Raw genomic sequence first — 22873 nt, 5'->3', positions numbered from 1 at the left:
AGTCAGACTGTGGCTCTGCCATAAGTTTTGTGGTCCTCAACACGTTATTTAAAGGCTATGTGACTAAGTTTTCTGATCTCAAAATGGGAAGAATAAGTACAGCCAACTCAGAGGGTCATTGTGAAATTTAAGTAAGAGAATGCTTATAAAACATTTAGCTAAGTGGCAGATGCATCTGAGCTCCAAGCATGTTAAATATTGTCAACAAATTCACACTGGTCCTTGGCTTGGAGAAAGAAGTTATGCTCTGACAGAGAGTTGTTTCTAACACTTCATGGCACATGTTTATAATGTACTACTACTCTGAGTAAACACAGAAAAACATGGTACATACAGCCTATTATTTAGGCAAATGCTCATGTGAAATTCTGTTGACATCATGATAAAGCTTATGGACCTCTGAACATAATGTATCTACTGTTACAGACATTAAAATAGAAACTAGAAGATTCACAAAAATGGATAGTACTAGACACTTTTCTTTTAGAAACTTTCAGGGTGGCTTTGGGAAATATTTAAATCTCAAATTTCCCACATTGACTCTAACAACATGCTTAATACTCATTCTTCAATTTCACACATTCAGTCTCTAAGCAGAATTGCAGAGTGTTAGGGTGTTTCAGATATTCAGGTTGTAACATACTTTGAAATGTTTTGCAGATTTATTGGCCTGCTGCAAAGGAACGGGTGGAATTATGTAAATTAGCTGGGAAAGATGCCAATGTAAGTATAAAACTTTAACAATTATCTTTGTAAAACTTCTACTGATATGATAGCAAATATTTATATTGGGCTTTACTGAATTAATGGTATTAGTGTATTATTTTTCAGACTAAACTAACATATTCTATGTGACTATTAATGTGGAATAAAATATCTCTATCTTACCAAAAGCCATGATATTATTTATAAAATTTAAGAAATGTAGAAACACTCTACTTTCTAATGTATTAATTCTGAATATTATTTTTGTCACAAAAAAGATTAGAAACACATTAAAATATTCAAAAATAAACCATCCAAAAGATTGTAGTTCTAGGAACATGTATTTTTCATTTACGCACACGTATTTTTGTAAGTGTACACAAAACCTTCAGTTATTTTAGCATCACAAACACAGAATTGATACATAATTTCAACTGAGTTGAAATTAAACTTAAAATATCTATAAGAATTCCTTTATGTGGTGACATTATGGAAAGAACAATAAGAATTAGTTAATAATGAATGACAGCATTCTGGCGTAAGAACTAGTAATTACTTCCTCTGAAATTTACGTATTAGTAATAATGATTATATAAAATAACTCATAAAAGACAAATAGAGGGTACTAATGAAACTTTTAGTTTAAGCTGCCTTGAAGAGCAGAGAAAACCCTTAGGTATGACTTTTTGTCTCTGGTATGGTCCTATCTGTCTTGATTTCTGCACTGTCCAAGTTGTCCTGCATGCTCCCTCTAATCGTGTAACCTGATTTATCTCCAGCAACGAGGACTATGACTCTGACTGGCTCCTCTCCTCATCCGTGTGCTCTGATTCAGGCCAGATATTCTGTCTTCTGTCCTGACTTCTTGCATTATGGTAATGGGGAGAATTGCTCCTTTTTTTTGGCAAAATAAATCACATTCAAATTGTAACCCAAGATGAAAACAGGTCGTAACCTGGGGCAGAAACATAGACATCTTGAGACTTCTTTTGCATCATCCTTTAATCGTACCTCTAACCACAATAATGTGGGGGTATTAAGCTCAGTTATGCCATTGTATTAAATAATAACAAATAGTCTTTGTTATATGAAAGGATGAATAGATTAAAGAATCCTCTATCAATGTGATAGAAATAAAATATGACACATAACGCCTAAGGATGTGAGGGGACGCTCAGAAGGCTAATAATCTCAGACACAGGTTAGTTCACTCATTTGTTATTCATTTATTCAAAAAATATTTTTAGAGATCCTAAATATGTATATGAAACTCATCATATCTGTCCTTATGGAGCTTTCAATCTAATGGGGGATACAGATACTGCTCAAATGATGACTTCTACATAGTAAATACAAAGCAAAATAGTTGAAATGAAACAAAACAAACTTGTGGTGACCCCTGATTTTATATTCAGTTATTAACATAATTAAATGTCATCCTTTCAGGCATATTTATATTAGCAGAAATATATCAGGGAGTGTTAACATAAAATGCAATGGGAAACAGTTTTTACATTTCGGTCACTAGAAATGAAAGGAATTAAACTATTCTGTAATGTATTCTTCTCCTCCCACGGCTTTGGTATCTTCATCCGGTTCAATATTCCAACACCAAACAGGTACCCAGGTCTGCAAAAGCACCAATACTTTACTGAACACTCATAGAGAATGAAATGGTTTGGTTATGAGAGTTTTTCAAATTATGTCATTTAATGGACAGTATAAGCATGGCATAACCAGCATGAACATTTTTGTATTTGTGTTTCACCAGTATTGAGTATACGATAAGGAGGCAAGAAGGAAAAGGATGTTTTCAATTTACTCCAGTAAAATGGTTTTCCCATGGAGCAGATCAGGGATAAACAGTCAAGGTCAAACAATCAGTGAAGGTTTAAATTCTGACAGTGCTCTCACTTGGGTATGTTCACTAATTCCAGTTACATAGTAACTTAATTGCCCCTCTTATTAAGTTAAAGCAAATGGTGATAAACTTTTCTGGAGGTGATATCCTTGACCATGTAGGATTCTGTATATAGAACATATTATTCCAATTCAGTCATAATTGTGAGCTAGTAACCACCTCTAACCTTTAAACACATTTGCTGCTAACCCAGGATTAAATATATGAGGAGCTTTTTGCTTTTTGCTGAAGTCTGTAGTTTGATGTTGAATCATGTAGTGATAATTTTTAATTTTTGCCTCATTTTAACTTGTTCCTTTAAAATAATGTTTCATTTTAGAGCTTCTAATAATAGCTAACATTTTTGTAGCAGTTACCATGTTCAAGGAACTGTTTTCAATGATTTACATTTATAACCTCATTTAATCCTTATGACAACACTATATGCTAGATTTTATTATTATTTTCTATTTTCTGGATGAGAAAACTGAAGCAAAAAATCTTAAACGGCTTGCCCAATATCATGCATCTGGTAAATAGTAAAGCCAGGGATTGAATCCAAAAAGCTTGCTCCAAGGTCTGTGCTCTTACATAACATTATAAAATATCCACATAAGATCCAAAAACTATATCCTTCAAGTTATTTCTTTCTATAATATCACCAGAACATAGATCCTCATTTTTAACAGCATTACATAGATTTTGGCCAACAGAAAACTGAGACAGCTCTGTGGTTTTATTGACATCTTTTATTACATTTGGCATTACCCTCTCCCCTTCTTCCTCTCTAGTAATTTTTACCTACTTCCCAAGAGTGTGTTTAGGATTAACAAGTGTTTGGAAAGACTGTTCCTTTACACAAAGGTACTATGTAACTGCAAAACAGTGAATTATTTACCCTAATGAAAGTTAGCTAATTGGGGTGGGGATAGTAGAAGATGAGGAAACAAAAGGGAACTATTCCACTTTGTTGAACATAGTCCCCAGTTTAATCCAAAGAAGGGTAGAGGTGACAGAAAGATATTTGGTAGTATTTTGCTTCTATTTAGAGGAAAGTTATTCAAAAGAAAGTAACTAAAGAAATGTCTTTAGTTCTGACTATATAATTGTGGGTTAAACAGCTTACTCCAAGCAAAAGAAACCACAGGGTGAGGGTAGCCTGGGCTCTGTTTGTCAGCTCAGCCACAGAGGGGCACAGCCTGTCCACACAGACATTACACAAAGTTAAAGCGTCTTCCGGAACTTCAGTTTTTTGATTATATCCTTCTTTCCTTCCTTCCCTCCTTCCTTCTTTCCTTCCTTCCCTCCTTCCTTCTTTACTTCCTTCCTCTCACTTTCTTTTTTTCTTCCTTTCTTTCTCTCAAGAAAGTCTAAAACTAAAATAGAATGTTCATTGTAGAAAGTTGGCAAATTATATACAAGCAAAAAAAGAAAAACAAGTCATTTATAAATACCTCTCCCCCATGAACACTAACCAGAGATAACTGGTGACATTTTGATGTTTATTTTTCTATCTTATCTATTTACTAATTTTCAGTATGAAATCATTGTATACATAGTCACTTAAAACACTTATTTTTTTTTACTTCACAGACTGCCATGAGCATTTTCCCATGTCATTAAATTCTTTTTTATAACACTACTTTTAATAGTTACACTGCATTTCTTTATGTATTATTTCATCAATCCCCTATTGTTAGAAGTTTGGTACATATCCAGTTTTACTATTGAAAATGACACTGTACATGAAAAAATTTTATGTAAATATTGTGAATATCTTTGATTATTGAGTAGACTTTTACTAGTTAAGGACATAAAAATTTTTATAAACATATTGCCAAATTGCCCTCCAGAAAGTTTATGCCTCATATGCTCTTACCAGCAGTATGTGATCAAGGGAGGGTGTGTTTACCTATTATACCATTGTTAATATTGAATACAACATACATTTAATGCTTAATACAAATGCATATGAATGAATAAAATATGTATATTTATTCTTTGCCAATAAAAAGAAAATTATTTTTGCTGTTTTAGCTTGAAATTTTTTCATTACTCTAAACACTAAACATCTTATATGATTGCAAAATAAAATTTTTAAATAGCATATCCCTGCAGCCCATATTTTTTTAATTTTCCTGTTTGCCTTTTTCGTGCTGATTATTTACAGACTTATAAAACATATATATATACACACACACACGTATACATAGACATATTTGTATAACATAAATATGTATAGAGTATACATACAGTATAATACCTTCTGTTCCACTCGTGAAAAACATATTCTTTATCACTTTATCAGTTACCTTATTTGATGTATACACTTTATTTAAATAGTCATTTTTATCTTTTTCTTTAAAATGTTTTCTTTTGCACTTTTACCGTAACTGATTATTGCTCTGTAGAAATCTTCACTGTTAGATCTCTCATTTTTAAGATATAAATGTGATATATGAGTTTTTCCATTTTTATTTTGAAGTACTAACAATCTATTAAAATATTTTAAAGTTTTTTTTTTTTTTTTAGTCGGAGTCTCACTCTGTTGCCCAGGCTGGAGTGCAGTGGCGCAATCTCGGCTCACTGCAACCTCTGCTGCCCGGGTTCAAGTGATTCTCCTGCCTCAGCCTCCTGAGTAGCTGGGATTACAGGCAACTGCCACAGCGCCAGGCTATTTCTTTTTCTTTGTATTTTTGTATTTTTAGTAGAGAAAATTCACTGTCTTGGCCAGGTTGGTCTTGAACTCCTGACCTCATGATCCACCCACCTCGGCCTCCCAAAGTGTTGGGATTACAGGCGTGAGCCACCACGCACAGCCCTATTTTAAAGATTTTAAGACCTAAACTGATCTCTGCATCCTGGATCCTGTCTGAGAACTTCTAGACAAGCCTAACATGTAGCTCAGAGACAGAGATAGGTGAAAAGTCAAAAAATGTTTGATGATGACAATATTCTGCAACACACATTAAAAATAAAACCAGTTAAGATTCCAAAATCATTATTATCTTCTAATATTTAACATAAATAAATTAAAATTAGCTACTGTAAGTCAGTTATCAGAATAGATATAAAGCTGTTTTGGATTTTATTGGACCCTACATATGTCTTGAGAATTACAAGTACTTCTATTTTGCTATTATCTTTCCAGGTATCTGGGGAGAAACTAAAATTCTAAGTGTTAATGCATAGACTAATATATTTTTGCTTTTTTTCTCTCCAAGTATGAATTCAGTTTTATACTTGTCTATTTAGTTATTTATATATGTATGAATATATATGAGAGATGAAATATTGAAACATCTAATATTACTTAAGATAATTAAAAAGTTGATATTTGCTTTGGTTCTTTCTCTCTTCTCCTCCCCCTCTTCCCTTTTGCTTTCTCTTCCAGTGGGGGTAGGCTAGGGCCTATGGAAAGCCATGTAGGTAGGAGGAATAAAGGAAGGAAGGAGAAATTCAATACTTGTCCTAAGTTGAATACATTACTCCCTGGATTGTTTGGTCACATGCAATGATCAACATTGTGGGCAATAGCTGACAAATTAGCTTTCAGGGAAAGTTACAAAGGCTGCTTCTCAAAGTTATCTTTCTTCATGCCTCACAGAATTACACTATCACTGATAGCCTTGCAGGTCACTAAGTGAATTAAATCAAGTTAATTATTGATCATGCTATTTAAACAAATCTTTGAAACTTTGTGTGTAAGAATAAAACAACACGGGATTTCTGAGACTTAAAAAATGAAGTTATGAATTGAAAGGGAAGTCATTGTAAAGTTTTTTTGCAACAAGTATTGTTTGGCTTAAATGTCAACCTCAGGTAAAATTTAAAGTGGGAGACCTTATCTTTTACGATCTCTGTTCACAGATTTCTTTTGCCCAGGCAGCCAAGGCCTTTCTATTGCCTCTAGGCTGCTTAGAGAACTATCCTCTCTCAACTTCCCTACAGAAAAATTTGACTGAGCACAACTGACATTTTTGTAAACTGTGTCAGATAATTCAAGATTCACACATACTTTTTTTTTTATTCCATGTCAGCCCAATCAGACAGAAGGGAGGAATTTCATAAATTAATCTGAGGTATGCCTTGTCAAGTCAGGAAATTGGCATATTAGTCTACTTTCTAGGACTGGCACCATTTTAATAAAATACTCCTAGAAAAGTGAAAGGAAATAAAATAGGTGTGATTCAGAGGTTTTGTTTTTTTTTAATAATCACCAAAATTATATCCCCATTGTGTATAAAATGTTGCCCTGGACCATATTTGTCTTTATAAACAGTGCTGCATCACCGGTAGCTTCTAATCTGTTTGACTCCATAATTTAAAATCTGGAAAGGGAGTTATATTTCCCTATCCAAATATTTATTTCAGAATCTTGCAAAATTACTTTCTAAATTCTAACTGAGCTTTTGAAAAAATGATGAACTAATTGGTGGTGAGTCAGTCCTCCCTCACTCCAGCCATATGATTTTACTCTTCCCTGCCCTGCATACTCTCCCCTATGTACCAATGTCTTTGTGCAGGAAAAACCAAGGAATAAAAATCTTTTCAAAAAGTGAGCATGAGTGAGCAAAGGCTGGATTATAAAACCTCCTACTCTAGCCATGAGGTCATCAATAAAATTTACCTGGTGATCATGTACATTTTCATACTTTTATCTTATCTTTTCTCATATTACTTTGTCTTAATTGTTTGTTCGAAACTATTAGTATCGGCCTGCCATGGTGGCTCATGCCTGTAATCCTAGCACTTTGGAAGGCCAAGGAGAGAGGATTGCTTGAGGCCAGGAGTTCAAGACCAGACTAGGTAACAAAGCGAGACCCTGTCTCTACAAAAAAAACACAAAAATTATCCGGGAGTTGATGACTTGCACCTGTAGTTCCAGCTACTCAAGAGGCTGAGGCTGAAGAACTGCTTGAGCCTGGGAAGCGGAGGCTGCAGTGAGCCAAGATCGCGCCACTACTCCAGCAGCCTGTCTCAAAAAATATATATATATATATTTATATATACATATATATATATATATGCCAGTTGAAACATTGTACCTCAGATCTTCAGATCTGTAGACATAGCTATTCACTTTAAAATCAAAGCAACCACTAGGATATTAGTATTTTGTATAGCTCAAAATCAGGGTAAGGAATAAACAAATATTAAATTTATATTATTTCACTTAATCTACATAACAGCCATAACAATCCTATCATTAAGTCATTGTCTGCCTTTTTAAAAAATTTTATTTCATTCTAAGAACCATCCTACCAGTTAGGTTATTGTCTATTGTTGGGTTTTTTATTTATTTGTTTGTTTTTTAAGATATTCCTCCTAGGAACCCCAACAGCAACAGTGGACCATTAGGTCCATGCCTGACTGGTGAGTAACCTATGGCCACTTGGGCAGAAAGAAACTGGACTTTTTCTATGCAATCCAGTGGTTTCTCAGGTTACCAACTTCCTTAATAACCCAACACTTGCCTGTCTCCTGGGTAAAGCCAACCTAGAATAAAAGTCTGCTCCAGCCCAGTGTTTACTTAGGTGTCATTGGATCCAAGAATCATGAAGCCATGGTTAAGAAATTGCATGTAACAATTATGTAAAGATAGAGTATCACTTGCAGGAGATAGGTTGAAAATAATATACAATAACAAGAATAAATACTCTAAAAAGAGAGAGAGCCACTATTTACTGCTATCTGAAGCATATGAAATAATTAAGTTTTAAAGATAATGATGACATAAAGAAATATTTTTAGGCATAAGCATATGCAGAACAGAAAGAAACAAAAATTTCTTCAAAAATTTGACTTGGTGTAAAAAAAGTCCATGAGAAAAAACAGAGATTATGGAAATTATCAAGAAATAATCTGATTTTTAGAGGCTCTGTAACACTGGAAAATAAATGGCAATAAGTGGTAGGGCATCTGGTCAATAAGAATTGAATACATAGGTAGAGATGCACGTTTGTGTTCAGTGTTTTGTTCAGTGTAGCTGAGACGGATGACATTGCAAACAGTAGTAACTATATGGTATAAATTATGTGGTAACAACAGATCATGATAAATTTTGTGTTCTATGTATTTCTTGTAGAAAGTAAGGATACCAGGTGTGTGTGGTGGTGGGTGCTTGTAGTCCTAGCTACTCAGGAGGCTGAGTAAGGAGGATCTCTTGAGCCCAGGAGTTTGAGGCCAGTCTGGACAACACAGAGAGGTCTCATCTCTAAAAAAAAAAGAGAAAATTTTAAATATGGACGTCTAATTCATATTCTGTTTATATCCGTTCTCTAGGGCTCACTGAGTACCACTATAGACTTGCATTCTAATTAACCTAATTCTGATTAGTTCAATGGTTTTATAACTTCAAAAATCTAAAAAGCTACTCCTTTATACCATGGTTTCTATATTTGTCTTGCCTCGTTTGCTACAACAGATGTCTAGAATTTCTCATAAATCTTTTTTCATTTGTGCTCTTATTTTTGAAGATTGATCTACTTTGGAAAACAGGTGGCATAAATGATAATATTTCAAAAACCTGAATTGTGTGTTAATGCTTTTAATTTTTGTGCCCAACAGACAGAATGTGCAAATTTCATCAGAGTACTTCAGCCCTATAACAAAACTCACATATATGTGTGTGGAACTGGAGCATTTCATCCAATATGTGGGTATATTGATCTTGGAGTCTACAAGGAGGTAATATAATGAAAAAGCATGAAAAGCATAATTTATTGTAATACATTACTACTTAATTCCTATGACATAAAACAGGCAGATTTGAATATAAAGACTGAAACATATATGGCCAGGCATGGAGGTGCATGCCTGTAATGCCAATACTCAGGAGGATGAAGTCAGAGGGTCCCTTGAGCCAAGGAATTCAAATCCATCCTAAGCAGCATAGTAAGATCCTGTTTTGAAACAAAACAAAACAAAAAATGAATAGTTTATGAACGATATAGTAACTCATGTTCCTAGCCATTCTATGGACTATCATTTTCACCATATACTTGATCTACCAAATAAAAATGTTTTTTCTATTAAAAGTTGTTTTTAGCAGGATGATCAAAATTAATAGTGTAAAATGTTAAAAGTGTTTGTTTTCTATGGGCTCCATGTATGTCTTTATTTTCTCTTGACTTTCCTTTTTAACTAGATATACATAGTATGTTGCTATTGGTAAAAATTCATTTTCCATAAGATCTTGCAGTGGAATTGCATTATATAAATAATTTCATTTTCCCATCTAATAAAGTTGACCTGTTATGTATAATAGTGGACACTAAGTAAAGAATATTTTAATAATTTTCTTAAAAGTGTATAGTCATTGGCACAATGAATTTATTGTTTCAGCTGGACCAAATTGGCATAATGGAAATAAAGGATGTATTAATTAGGAGTCATGTATTCCAGATCTCAATGAGTGCTTTAATAAGTGAAAAACATGCATATTTTTGCAATTAAATTATTTACCAATACTTTAGTTTACTGTCCTTGTGTTATGGACTTCATGCCATCCACTTCACATGGATTATTGCTTTGGAATTTCACAACACTCTTAATAAAGCCAGTGTCATTATAATTACCAATTTACAGGTTAGTAAAAATTAAGTCTCAATGGAATAAATTACATGCTAAATCACCCAACTAATAAATGGTCTTGCAACAAATTGAATCAAGGCAGTCTATCTCTAGAGCAAGCATGAGCAACTGAGCTTTAGGACAAGTGCCCCCAGTTGTTTCTTGGTGATGTGCAATGTCATCCTCATGTTTATGTAAGTACAGTCATGTGCATCATAACAAGGTTTCCATCAACAATAGGCTGCATACAATATGGTAGCTCCATGAGATTACATTACCCTATTTCTACTGTATCTTTTCTATGTTTGCATATATTTAGATACACAAATGCTTACCATTGTCTTATAGTTGCCTGTAGTATTCAATGGTAACAAGCTGTACATGTTTGTAATCTAGGAGCCATAGGCTATGCCATATACCCTAGGTGTGCAGTAGGTTATACCATCTAGGTTTGTGTAAGTGCACTCTGTGATGTTCACACAATGATGACATTGCATACGATGTACTTCTCAGAACACACCCTGTCTTTAAGTGATGCATGACTGTACTTTTTGTGAGTAACCACACATATTTGCAGGATAATTCGCTGTGTTTTTGAAAGTAAAGTCTGGGCTTATGGAAAAGGTTTCTTAACATTGACTTAGCTGATTCACACAGAGATCAAACCCACAACTATGGATGGATGGATTTTCCTTTCTAACCAACTTGTCTAACCAGCCCGGACTCAACTGTTTCAAAATAAAGCAACCCTGACAGTTAAATTTCTGAGCCACTAGGAGACTTGGTAACTTGAATCCATCATTCTTTGTTGGTGGTGTAATGTTCTCTTGTCTAACTCTGATGAAGGGTAATATATAACATTAGCTCATAGCATAGGGTGTAATTATGTGATATAGCCCCACAGTTTGAGTGTGTTTTGAGGCCTAAGGATAGAGGCCAAACTCGCAACCTGCTGAGGGGGGCAAATAGTGTTTTATAGCTCCTTAAACGTCACAAGTGCTGGCCGGACGCAGTGGCTCACACTTTGGGAGGCTGAGGTGGGCAGATCACCAGAGCTCAGCAGTTCGAAACCAGCCTTGCCAACATGGTGAAACCCCGTCTTTTCTAATAATACAAATGTAGCCGAGCGTGGTGGCATGCGCCAGTAATCCCATCTAATCTGAAGGCTGAGGCAAGAAAATTGTTTGAACTCGGGAGGCGGAGGTTGCAGTGAGCCAAGCTTGTGCCACTGCACTCCAGCCTGGGCCACAGAGCAAGACTGTCTCCAAACAAAAAAAAAAAGTCACAAGTGCTGAAAGGGAATTTAGATTTAGATGGAGCTAATTAGTAGCTTGGGACTGTCAAGAAGCCCTGGGGCAGTCAAATTTACAAGTTCCATGAATAAGAGAATTATGGGTAAACAGGGGCATTGAACCTTGAGTTTTTAGCTGATCTGGCGTACAGGTAATTGTATGGCAGCCCTGCTTGAAAATTGTTAACTTTTTTAATGAATCATTAGTCCCAAGAAATCATTGTACTTCTAGAGGGAGTTTAGAAGGACCTTCCATTTTCAAATAAATAAGGCTCCTCCTAAGGTGGCTGGGAAGAGGGAACAGCAATACACAAAAGGAGCGGAAAAAGGTATACTTCAGGGACTGCTATGCAGTGTGGCTGGGGCAATGGGAAGAAACAGGGAAAGCTAAGATGAATCCCAGATTCCTGACTTTGCCAGTGAGTTGAAGAGTGGTGTTATTTATTGAGGTGAGAGTAGTAGCAAGTTTGAGGGAAATATGGTGAGTTAGTTTTGCACATTCTGCATTTGTGGCATGTTCAGTAGGTCATGCCAAGTGGGCAACTGGAGCTGGAATTTAGGAAGGAAGTCAGTGCTGCTGTCAACAACTTCTAATAGTAAGTTGAGGACAGATGGCCAGAGTTTGAAATATGGTTCCAGTCATTTACTAACTCCATGGCTGTATGCATACTGTATAAACTTTCTGTGCTTCTGCTTATTCAGTAAAATAATGATAATAGTAACTATTTCACAGAGTTATTTTGAGAATAAAATGAGAAAATGATTGTATACTATTTGGCATAGCACTTGCTTCATTCTAGTCACTTAACATTCATCCATTTCTAGATAACAGAAACACAGAAAGGTAAAGAGGCATGGATGTACACAATATGTATATTTTACATATTTCTATAAGATAATATTTGTATCCCACAGTGCTGGGAAAACTTGAAAACTGTTTAATGCTTGGCTTGGTATCATTTCCTCTGGGACCTCCCCTGTGCTGCTGCAGATCTTATCTTTAAATAGGCGTGATATTGACAATAATGTTGCTGAGTTGTGGTAAATAAATGTTTTCTTACTAGCATTCCTACCTACTTGTATCATCTTTACTTCTCTGCCCATATTTCCATCTGTGTAGCTCAGACAGGTGCTTTTTGCATAATTAATCAAGAATAAGGAACTTCATAGAAGCAATCTTATAAAGTTGAAGTCTCAAAATATAGAGCACCATTAATTCAGTCAGTTTATTTCAGGAAGCACATGGAATCATCCATTATTTTTTATATTATTTTCTTGTATGAGTCCTTGACTGGCTCAAGGAAACTTGCTTTCTTGTTATCTCCTATTTCCAGTAGATTATAAAGGTACCATTATTATTTGTATTAAAGTGTGTTTACTTAAAATTATGAACCATAAATTTTTAACCAGGCTATTTAAATTGCTATTAGTGTTTAGTATTTTTTTAAATGAGGCAATAGTTACTATTGGTCTTGTTCAAAAGAAAAACAAAGATCTGAAGTGCAACATAACACATAATTTTCTCTGTCCCTTTTGCTTTATTGCTTGTGTTCTACATAAGTTGCACTGAATGGTCCTTTTTTATTACATGTGTGTTCTGATATAACTTCATAGATACATCACCTAGACAGAATGTCTGAAGTGCAGGATTTCTCTAACTAGTGCATACACAGAGTGAGTCATCATCCTTTCTGCTGGATGGTAGTGTTGTCATTGTTATGAAACACTCAATCTCATGGGGCCATATTCATTATACATTCATATTTTTTCTTGGAAAGTTCAACTTAAGATGTTATTTATTTTCCCAAATACTAAAAGTCTGCCAATGTCATTCTGTCTGTGGCCACTATTATAAAAATAGATGTTTCAGCCAAAATAACTATGTGGTTTAATGTGTACAGTGTTTTCATCATAGTGAAATACTACAACAGGATTTTTTTGTTACCCAGATGTATCAACAACTTGAAAATGAACTGCCCGCCTTAGAACACTTTTATGTTACTATAATTTTAAAAACTATTACAGGGTTTAAGTCATTTGACATAGTTGAAGATGCTTAGTTATATAAATTGTAATCATTATCCTGAAAGTATGATTATTATAGCAAATCTATTTCTTAAAAGATGAAGTTGGTTTTATTAGGCTCAATAAGTTAGTCATGAAAGCTCAAGAAATATGTGTTCTTAGTGGTGATTTCGATATTGATAATTGTGGAGACTAAATGTATTGATGAGTACATTACTACTTCCATTTGAAAAATTCACTCAGTATTATATTGCCACTTTGGGCCAAGGGAGACCAAAACATGGTTATTAAGTCTTGCCAGATATATTTGCTAAAAAGTTAAGGAGTTCAGCATCATGCACATGCTATATGCTCAATTAGTTTTATCAAATTCATGAGTTGGAATTTAGTTTGTATCTCCCACATTCTTACTGTTTGTAATATTTTTAAAAAGTTCACTGGTGTTAATATTTCTCATAACAGGATATTATATTCAAACTAGACACACATAATTTGGAGTCTGGCAGACTGAAATGTCCTTTCGATCCTCAGCAGCCTTTTGCTTCAGTAATGACAGGTAAGATCAATGACAGGCAGTTCTTATCCTTAAATGGTTTTCTAAGAGTTATTTTTTGACTGAACCGCATTTTCCTATTGAGTTAAAGGTAATTTTTTACTAATCTTCCACAAGCCATTTGTTTCCATTATTTTAGTGCCAAATTTGTCTGTACTGAGCATCCTTCTCACTAAAGGAAGGCCACAGCAATCCATGGTGTCTGCACAGTTACTTTTTAAATTAACTTCTGATTGAATATTTATAATGTCAAAGAACAGATAATTACTTGTTTTATAATTTTATATTTAGATGTCTGGGGATTTTCTTATGTTGTAATATCTCCCTATCTGACTTATTATAGAAATTAAATTTGGCAATTCCATATGTGGGTAAATTAAACCAAATTAATCAAGCTACAGAATACAGATAATAGAATGTTATAATGTCTTCCTTTGCAATTTCACTATAACCTGATTATATCAGTGGAAACATGAAATTTATGCTAGCATAGCTAGTCTTCTCTCACTTTGTATACATCTTAAATTCTCTTATGAGACAACTATCTTGTTCAAAGAAGCAATACTGTGTGGTCTGAAGTCTGTTCCAAGGAATGTCGGCAAGACTTCTGAATTTCAACCATTATAAGGACTCCTTTTGTCTTGGTTTGGTTCATGACTTCAGTCTCTTTCTATTTAACTTGTCTGTCAAATGTTTGAATAGACGATAAGAGTGAAGCACCATGACATTTTAATTTTCACTTAGTGAGAACTAGTGATTTTGCTTTGAAGTGACAGCATGTGTGTATTTGTGTTTTTTGAAAATTATGTGACTAATGATCAGTCATTATTCTCAGAAAATGAGATAGATGGTTTGTGATTCTGCTCTGTGAAGTGGAGTTGGCATACCCTTAATAAAAAAACAAAACAAAACAATAGATTGGCGGCAGTTGTTACTCTCCTGATGAATCTCCAAGTAATTTTAGGGACAAGGAAGAAGTTCGAAAGCCTGGATATTCAGATCTAATTTTTGTGTTGAAATATATTTTTTCCTAACAAAACATTCAAATACTTGCAATTTTATAGGTTTCAAAGTGACAGTTCACTTCTTTTACCAAACTTTTTAATAATGTCTTTGTTGTTATTATTTTATTCTTTTTAAAAAATATGCCCACAATGAAATATTGCCATTTATCTGATACATTGTAGGGAAATACTGTAAGAGGATGGAAGCAGTACCTTATCTATGTCTACTTTACATAGCTGGAGTTCTCTCTCTCTCTCTCTCTCTCTCTCTCTGTGTGTGTGTGTGTGTGTGTGTGTGTGTGTGTGTGTGTGCGCGAGCGCACATTTCCTTTAGAAGTTAGCTATTCTCATTCTTAAGGTTGAATTATCCCTGATCGTTCATTGAAAGCTTATTTAGATGGATATAAACAGGGGCTACAGAAAGTATCTTAATCCCTTCTTATACAAGGCAGAATTTTAAAGATATGTTTCTGAGCAAAAATAAATTTCAGTGATAAAACAATGTATTTGTTCTCATATTTAGGCATTTATAAAGTCTAAATGCTCTGTAGGGATTTGCCATTTTTTACATTGTTCTATTAAATGTAAAGCAAAGTGGTTGACTAAGAAGTTTCTTGAAATAGTAGAGGTTTAGCTCTCAAAGAGACAACATATTCTCCTGCAGGAACAGCCTTCTTCCTGCCCCTCCGCCCCGCCCCTTCCCAACACCCTGACTAACATTAGGGAACATGGATCCCTGCTGCCTTCTTCTCCTTCCCTTATGTTTTTCTCACTCCCCTTCCTTCCATCCTCTTCCTCTCTCTAATCTGCCTTTTCTCTTTTCTCTTTGTCCTCCCCTTCTCCTGCCTCCTCTTTTCCCCCTCTTCCTCTTACTTCCCTTCTTCCTCCTTCTCACCATCCCTTCTCTCCTCCTCCCTTTCCTTCTCCTGTCTTCTTTGTTCTTCTCTCCTTTCTCTCTCTTTTTCTCCTTGACATTCCCCTTCTCTCTTTTGCTCCTTTCTGTCTCTGGTGAAACAGAACATGTACTTTACACAAATAACAGAACAAAGAAGTTTGGTATGCAGTAATGGCAACATCTTTCCCCTTTCAAGAATTCCTGTTTATCAGAACTATTAGAGACATGATTAGCTACAAGGAATGCAACATGTTATAATTACAAAGAATGACTTCAGTGCTGAAAGCTCCCTTTCACCAGAGGTTAGGCAAAGAAAATTTGTGGTCATTGAGGTTGTGTCAGTTAAGTAAATACTAATCACACAATCCATTCCTCATTATGGCATTTAGCTTTTCATATTTTTTGTGTCTTATTCTAAAGAGGAACTCTTAATTATGACATTTATTTGAAGTATTTGTGGGGAGTAGAGAAAGAGGAAACACTTATTATTTATTCAAAAGGGAAGCTAATGCATGTGCAATTATTAATTCAGAGAATTTGGCCTGTTTATATTCAAGTATTCAGCATCAGCTTACCAAAGTAAATTGAGTTATCTTTTCTTCAACTGAGATAAATTTTCAAAATCTGTGAAATTTATGAAACAATACATTCTGATAGTAAGAAACAAACATCTTTGGTGTCATGCTGTGAAATTTGTACATGTTAAATAGCATCTACTGCTGTACTCTTAAAAGTTCTGTGTACTTTTTTCTCCCTCTCAGATGAGTACCTCTACTCTGGAACAGCTTCTGATTTCCTTGGCAAAGATACTGCATTCACTCGATCCCTTGGGCCTACTCATGACCACCACTACATCAGAACTGACATTTCAGAGCACTACTGGCTCAATGGTTTGTGATTTTTTTTTGTTTACTTTTGATTGTCTTGCTTTGGTTTAAGATAGATAAGAAGTGTATTATTATTCATTCAAATGTGTTTTGGAATAATTAATTTAGCTCAACATTATAAAATACATTTGAAATAATTCCCCACTAAGAAAATCTCCAAAACCTTTTGTTTATATAGTAATACATAATATTTATTGAGTGTCTGCTATTCCTCAACACTCTTCTGTGCTCTAATTAATATTTTAAATATTCACAAAGACATCTGGGATATATCATTATTTTATTCTTTAATACGCATAAACTATTATGCTATAAAAATACTGAAGTACAGAGAAGTAATTTGGTCAAGGTCTTATAACTTGTCAGATGCAGAGTGAGAATTCAAGCAGGCAATCTTACTCTTGCAGTCTGTGTAAAGACCAAGGCATGTACTGTCTGTTAGCCCAATGAACTCGGGTTAGATTGTAATGGTAACTTCTGTTGCTTAAAAATAATATACACTTGGGTTAAGACATTTCTCTTCAAAATTTTAAGCATATTAATATTGACATAATTTTGTCTGATTACTATTTTAAGAATCATACAATATTTTGAGTTTCAAATTTTTTAAAAAACATAAGAATATTATAAATGAGTTTATTTAATTAATCCAAGGAACACTACAAGGCACCTAACTCCACCCCACTCCCCACCACCGCCTTACAACAGATAAAATTTTATCATGATTCTCTAACATGTGACTTTATTCCATTGCATGGCAGAATGACATAACACTGTAATTTAAGCAGGCAGGCATTTTTCATTCCCATAATAAATATTGGGCCTTTGTGAAGGAGGCGAGGGTAGAGATTTCCTAGGGGCTATCTCTCTATCTCTCAGTGCCTTTTAAGCAGTGACAACATAAACAAAAGGAAAAACACTTTGAAAACGTTTCTTTAGTCAAAAACTCCAGATCTATTTGTTTATACAACAATGTGATTCTCATCAGCCAAAAAAAGTACCCTTAATAGGTAGTCTTAAAAGGGAAAACAAATATAGAATATCCATGACTACGTGATTACCCATTAATTTCTTAACACACATGCAAAGCAAAGCTATCTTTTTGTGCATTGTCAGATTTTTGTGGAATTATTTGGTTTGAGAGTAACTTCTTAAATGTCACCTATAGAATAGCTTAGATACCTATTTGAGTAAAAAGATATTTTTATGGCTTAAAATGAAGTATAAGATTGTATCTCTGTCTTGGGATGGCAAATATCATGTTTCTCCTCTTCTAAAAGACAGTAATATTTTTTCCATTACTGTAACATATTCATTAATAAGTCAGCAGCATTGTCAATACAATAAATGTAGGAAATATGCATTCAATTATTATTTGCCTAGATATGCTATTTTTAGTACTGTATGAAGAAGATTAGAGATTAGGAAGCCTTTGAATTGGTTTAACAATTTCCTTAATAAACAACTTCTGAGACCCTATTGCCTACTGGGTGCTACTCTACCCTTGTGGCCTGCATAGATAGATAGGGGAGGGTCACCGACCTCAGGGATGATGAACGCCTTGCTCAGCCTGAAGCATAAAGCGGGAGTAGGAGACAAGGCTACAAAGCTGTAAATATTATCTTGAAACCATGATGGCTTACTTTTTAATCAAGGAGTCAGAATTTTGTTTTTCTAAAGGTAACTTACAAAAACAATAGCATGTTTTTTAATAGCATGAATGGAAGACTAAAGAAGGATGAGGACAGAGAGACAAGAGGCCACTGCATGAAAATAGGGAAATGAGAAAGGGACAGCAACAAAGGTAGTGGAAGTATATGAGAATATACTGCAAAGAATATTTGAGAGAGAATATACTGTTTTGTAAATAGAAGAATCCAAGGACATGAGACAGAGCTCAAGAGATTTGTATGCTGGGAAAACTTTGCAATTAAAGAAGCCAGTAGAATAGAAGAAATTGAAGGTAGGAGAAAAGACAAATGGTAGAGGAAGTCTCAATTGACTGACTTCAAGCAAATAATTATGATGCAGAAAAACTGACTTTTATGGTTCTAGGAGATTCAAGGCAGACTGCTTAGCAGTTAAAAGCCAGGGTGATAATATGACCTACTTTGCCCAGGACATTTTCAGTTTGCTTCTGTTCTTTTACTCTTAAAAGTGTCCCTGTTTAGACTAAAATTGATTCTGTGGAACTTACTTATTTGTGCTTAATTCCTGAATGGTGACTTTGGTCAAACTTTAATGTCCATTCAAATTCTTTGTCTGTAAATATGGAATCTATTAACAATAGAATCTATTCACAGGGCGTTATAAGGATAAAATTAAATCATATCGGGAAGTCTATTAGAAGACAATTTTAAGAGCTGAATTAGCATCAATATCATCATGATCATTATTAGGTATCATGTGGTACCATGAAGGTAGCAGTGGGAGGTAGAAGTGAGGCTAAAACCTGAATGCTGTGTGATTCTCTACTATCTCTTTAGCATTTTGTATTATTGACTGCCTTTTCATTCTCTCCCTCTACACTTCATAATTCTGTGAGCTCATCCATCCGAATAGTTTCAACTGTTTCCTGTGTTCCAGTGTTTCCTAAAATTGTATTTCCAACATTTTCCTGTAACTAAGTGGCCTCAAAAATAATTTATTAGGATGACTTCCATTTTTATTCTAGATTAAAAGAAAAAAGATTATTGTTTTATATAAAAATCAAGATATGTAAGCCTTAGTTTTGATTGTGCTGTTAAATTGCTTTAAGGTTGTTACAAGTGGTTTAATGACCCTTTGTTTTAATTGGATTTAAAGTCTAAAATCTTGTGAATGTTATAGATCTTGTTTCTTCTTTCAAACCTGTCCTTCAATATCCATTTTCTGATTTTTATCTATTTTAACTTTCTTAACTTCATCCACCCAGTTACCTTGGAGTTATCTTTGATTCCTTCCTCTTCTTCCTCTCCTTTATCTAATCTATTTCTAAGAGCTTTTACTTCCTTGAAAATATCTGTTGACCTTGTTCTTTCTATGGTTACCATTTTCCTATAGGTCTTCATTACCTCATCTCTGGTTTATTGCCACCATTTTATTGTTTACTAACTGATCTCCCCATCTCTCATCTCTTCCCATTCAAAATTATTTTATATAATATCCATGCTAGTCCTATCTTTGGCACTTTTAAAGTGCTATTTTATTGACTGTTATAAACCTGAGAGAATTACTATTTACATTTTACATTTGATGATATATTTGATGTCAGATAATAGTTCATAGTTAAACAGCTAGCGGAGGTGAGATTGAAGCTCGAATATGTGTATCTCGCCCCTGATATTGTATCATTTCCATTGTATAATACAGTTCATCGGCTCAAAATCTGCTCTTTTGATGGCATATCCCCTGCTCTTTGCAGCCTCACTACAAACTGGGACATATGGACATGCCATGTAGGGCAACAGCAAACCAAGGATGTGGGTCTGGTAGCAGGAAGCAGGGACAGATAGAGAAGATGGAGTTCCGCAAGCAATGAGGGAGACCTAGGCAGTCTGGCTGGAGCCAGGGAAAGCAGGGAAAGTGCAAGCAGCCATTCAGATATTTGTTGAGGGAAAGGCAGGCCAGAGCTAGAAGAGCACAATGCTTCAGGAGATTCAGTCATTCAGGAGTTCCCCAGTCCACAGAAACTAGGGCAGAGTAAGGGGAGAAATTGTAGAAATGATGATATTCTTATAATGAAGAGGGATCTGATGGACTAAGACAAAATATTGGCTTGTTCAGAGAACATTTCTGTCCTTTATGAGAAATGGGCGATTTTCCAGATACAGTCAGCCTATGGTCCAAAGTCAATGGAGTCATCTGTCTGGAGTCAGGAGTGGGAGGGGAGAGAATACAGATGAACTGCGACAAGTGAGTATTTAACTGTTAAGATGCAGATTCTAAAGAGTTATCATTTTTCATATGATGCTACATGAATCTTTTATAAATCCATTTTTATCACCGAAGCACTTAGGGGGTTTAAAATTCTTGATACAGGTGTGCATGGCGTATTATGTTCTGTGCCCCACTTGGCATTAACCAGAGTGAGATCAGCTAACCGCTTAACAGTGCAAGGATCCTTCTCAGAATTTTTCTAGGACTGTTTAATCCAGTTTAAAGACTTAAAAAGTAGGAATCCTGATTCCTTCCTTAAGATACTAATCCATCTAGCAAATACCTTACGAGGAGGATACAAAATGGCAAAGATGAAATTTTTTCATCTTTGAGGCAGTTTTCATTTGAAGTTGTAAAAAGTGGTTTTTTTACAGTACTTTTACGGGCATTTCTAAATGAAGTCTTTGATGGTTCCACACTTTGATTTCTCAACTTAATCTTAAAACATATAGGAAATAGGAATACAGATGCAAACTAGGGTGTTTACTCAAATGCAGTTGAGCTTTTGTTACAATTTTAGGATAAAACTAAGAAGTGTGACCACTTGGAAGATGAAAGCGAACACTAACGCCTCAGATGCATGCAGATGTTTTTGTTTTCTTTCTTGGAATAGATGAGAACTTTTGTTTTAAATTTTCTTTTTTAACATATGGAGACAGTTTTCATTTGAAGTTTCTCTTGGGATGATCTGTTGTCTGTAAACTCTCCTTCCACATGAAAGGAGAACATCAAAAAATGATAATAGGAAAATGAGACTATAAGAAGTAATAAAAGGAAGTTAGGAACTTACTATCTATTAAATAATGCTAGTGTGCTCATCTGGGTGAAAAGAGATTCATAGGGAGAAAGGGAAGTAGTGTGTGCTGCAGGCCACATGAGTTTATGCCATGTTCTTTTGGCAGTGCCTCTTGGTGTCATGCTAGAAGTTCATCTGAAAATGCATGATTTCAAGCTGCATTCCTACTGGGGCATGTACTCAAGTGCCAAATGGAGAAAATGTGCTATAATAAAGCCCAGGTGCCTAATGGTATAATTTTAAGTTGTTTAATTGATCAAGTATGCACTGATTAAATGATACCTATTTTTACCCAAATTTGGCAGCAAATCAGGAAAGAGTTTCTGTCATAAAATACTAACATCAGAGTTCTAAGACCGGACCTCAACAGAATCTGCAAGAAATAAACTCTGTGCTTGCAACTTGTATTTATTTTTAACTCTCAAGTATGCTTACTATTTAAATCACAGAATAAAGCACTACTTGACACTAACTCTTTTTCTCATAATTAAATTTCTTTATACAACAAACATTTAGCTTTAACACCTCCAGTATTCCCTTGCAAAACATTTTTTACAGTACTTGCAAGAGAGCCAATATTTAAGAGAGAGTTCAATAAAATCATAATAATGACTGAATAAACAGAATAAGACTGTCTATGGCATATATCAGTTGAAAGGTAAAATAAATATCACTTGGAAAAATATCCATGCTCTTTCCTCCTCCCACCTCATTGATGTCATACTGAAATTTCTGAAATGTAGACTAGTATCATAGCCTACCTATTGGCCATTTCAAATAGCCATACCTGTCAACACTTGGGTGATGTTTTTCATATCTGAAGTGGGTTTTCCTATGCATTTCTGCATTATGACAATGAATTGCCATATTTATTTATACCCCTTTTACACTTCTTTTATCATTATGTTCTATTTTATTATTCTGCTCTTTTTTCTTTTAATTAAACTCTGTAAACAAGTGAACAACAATCAGCTCATGGAACCCCTTCTCCCATTTGAGTGATTGAGGAAAGCTTTATAAGCAACTCTCTCCTTCATATTGGTATTCCTTTTCACTGTTGTGCTTTTCTGTTTCGAATCACTGAGTTCTCATTTTCTCTCTAGAGAGAAGATTCTCTACACTTTGTACCACTATGTTATTTTTTAAATTATAAATTCAATTCAATCATTTTGTAGGTTTGACAGGACACTAAAATTTCAAGGGACATCATGCTGCATGTGTAAGTTCTACATTAATTATATGCAAGTGCTACAATAAATTCTACTCATGTTAATACCGATGTAATCCCACATATTTGTGAAGATAAGGAAATCCAATCATTTCC

At 34.6% G+C, this 22873-nt stretch overlaps 1 protein-coding gene across 2 annotated transcripts in view; it reads left to right on the top strand.

The window, feature by feature from the left end:
- The window catches only part of SEMA3D (semaphorin 3D), a 191392-nt gene that overhangs the window by 104769 nt on the left and 63750 nt on the right, over positions 1-22873 (top strand). For both annotated transcript variants that reach the window (XM_034964345.4, XM_055114602.3), the window contains 4 exons: positions 661-723; positions 9176-9295; positions 13959-14052; positions 16710-16838. In XM_034964345.4, the coding sequence (XP_034820236.1) occupies positions 661-723; positions 9176-9295; positions 13959-14052; positions 16710-16838 (406 nt within the window). The remainder of the gene's footprint in view (positions 1-660; positions 724-9175; positions 9296-13958; positions 14053-16709; positions 16839-22873) is intronic.

This window comes from Pan paniscus, chromosome 6, assembly GCF_029289425.2.
Source record: "Pan paniscus chromosome 6, NHGRI_mPanPan1-v2.0_pri, whole genome shotgun sequence".
Lineage (NCBI taxonomy): Eukaryota > Metazoa > Chordata > Mammalia > Primates > Hominidae > Pan > Pan paniscus.
This window is presented reverse-complemented; position numbering and strand designations above follow the sequence as displayed.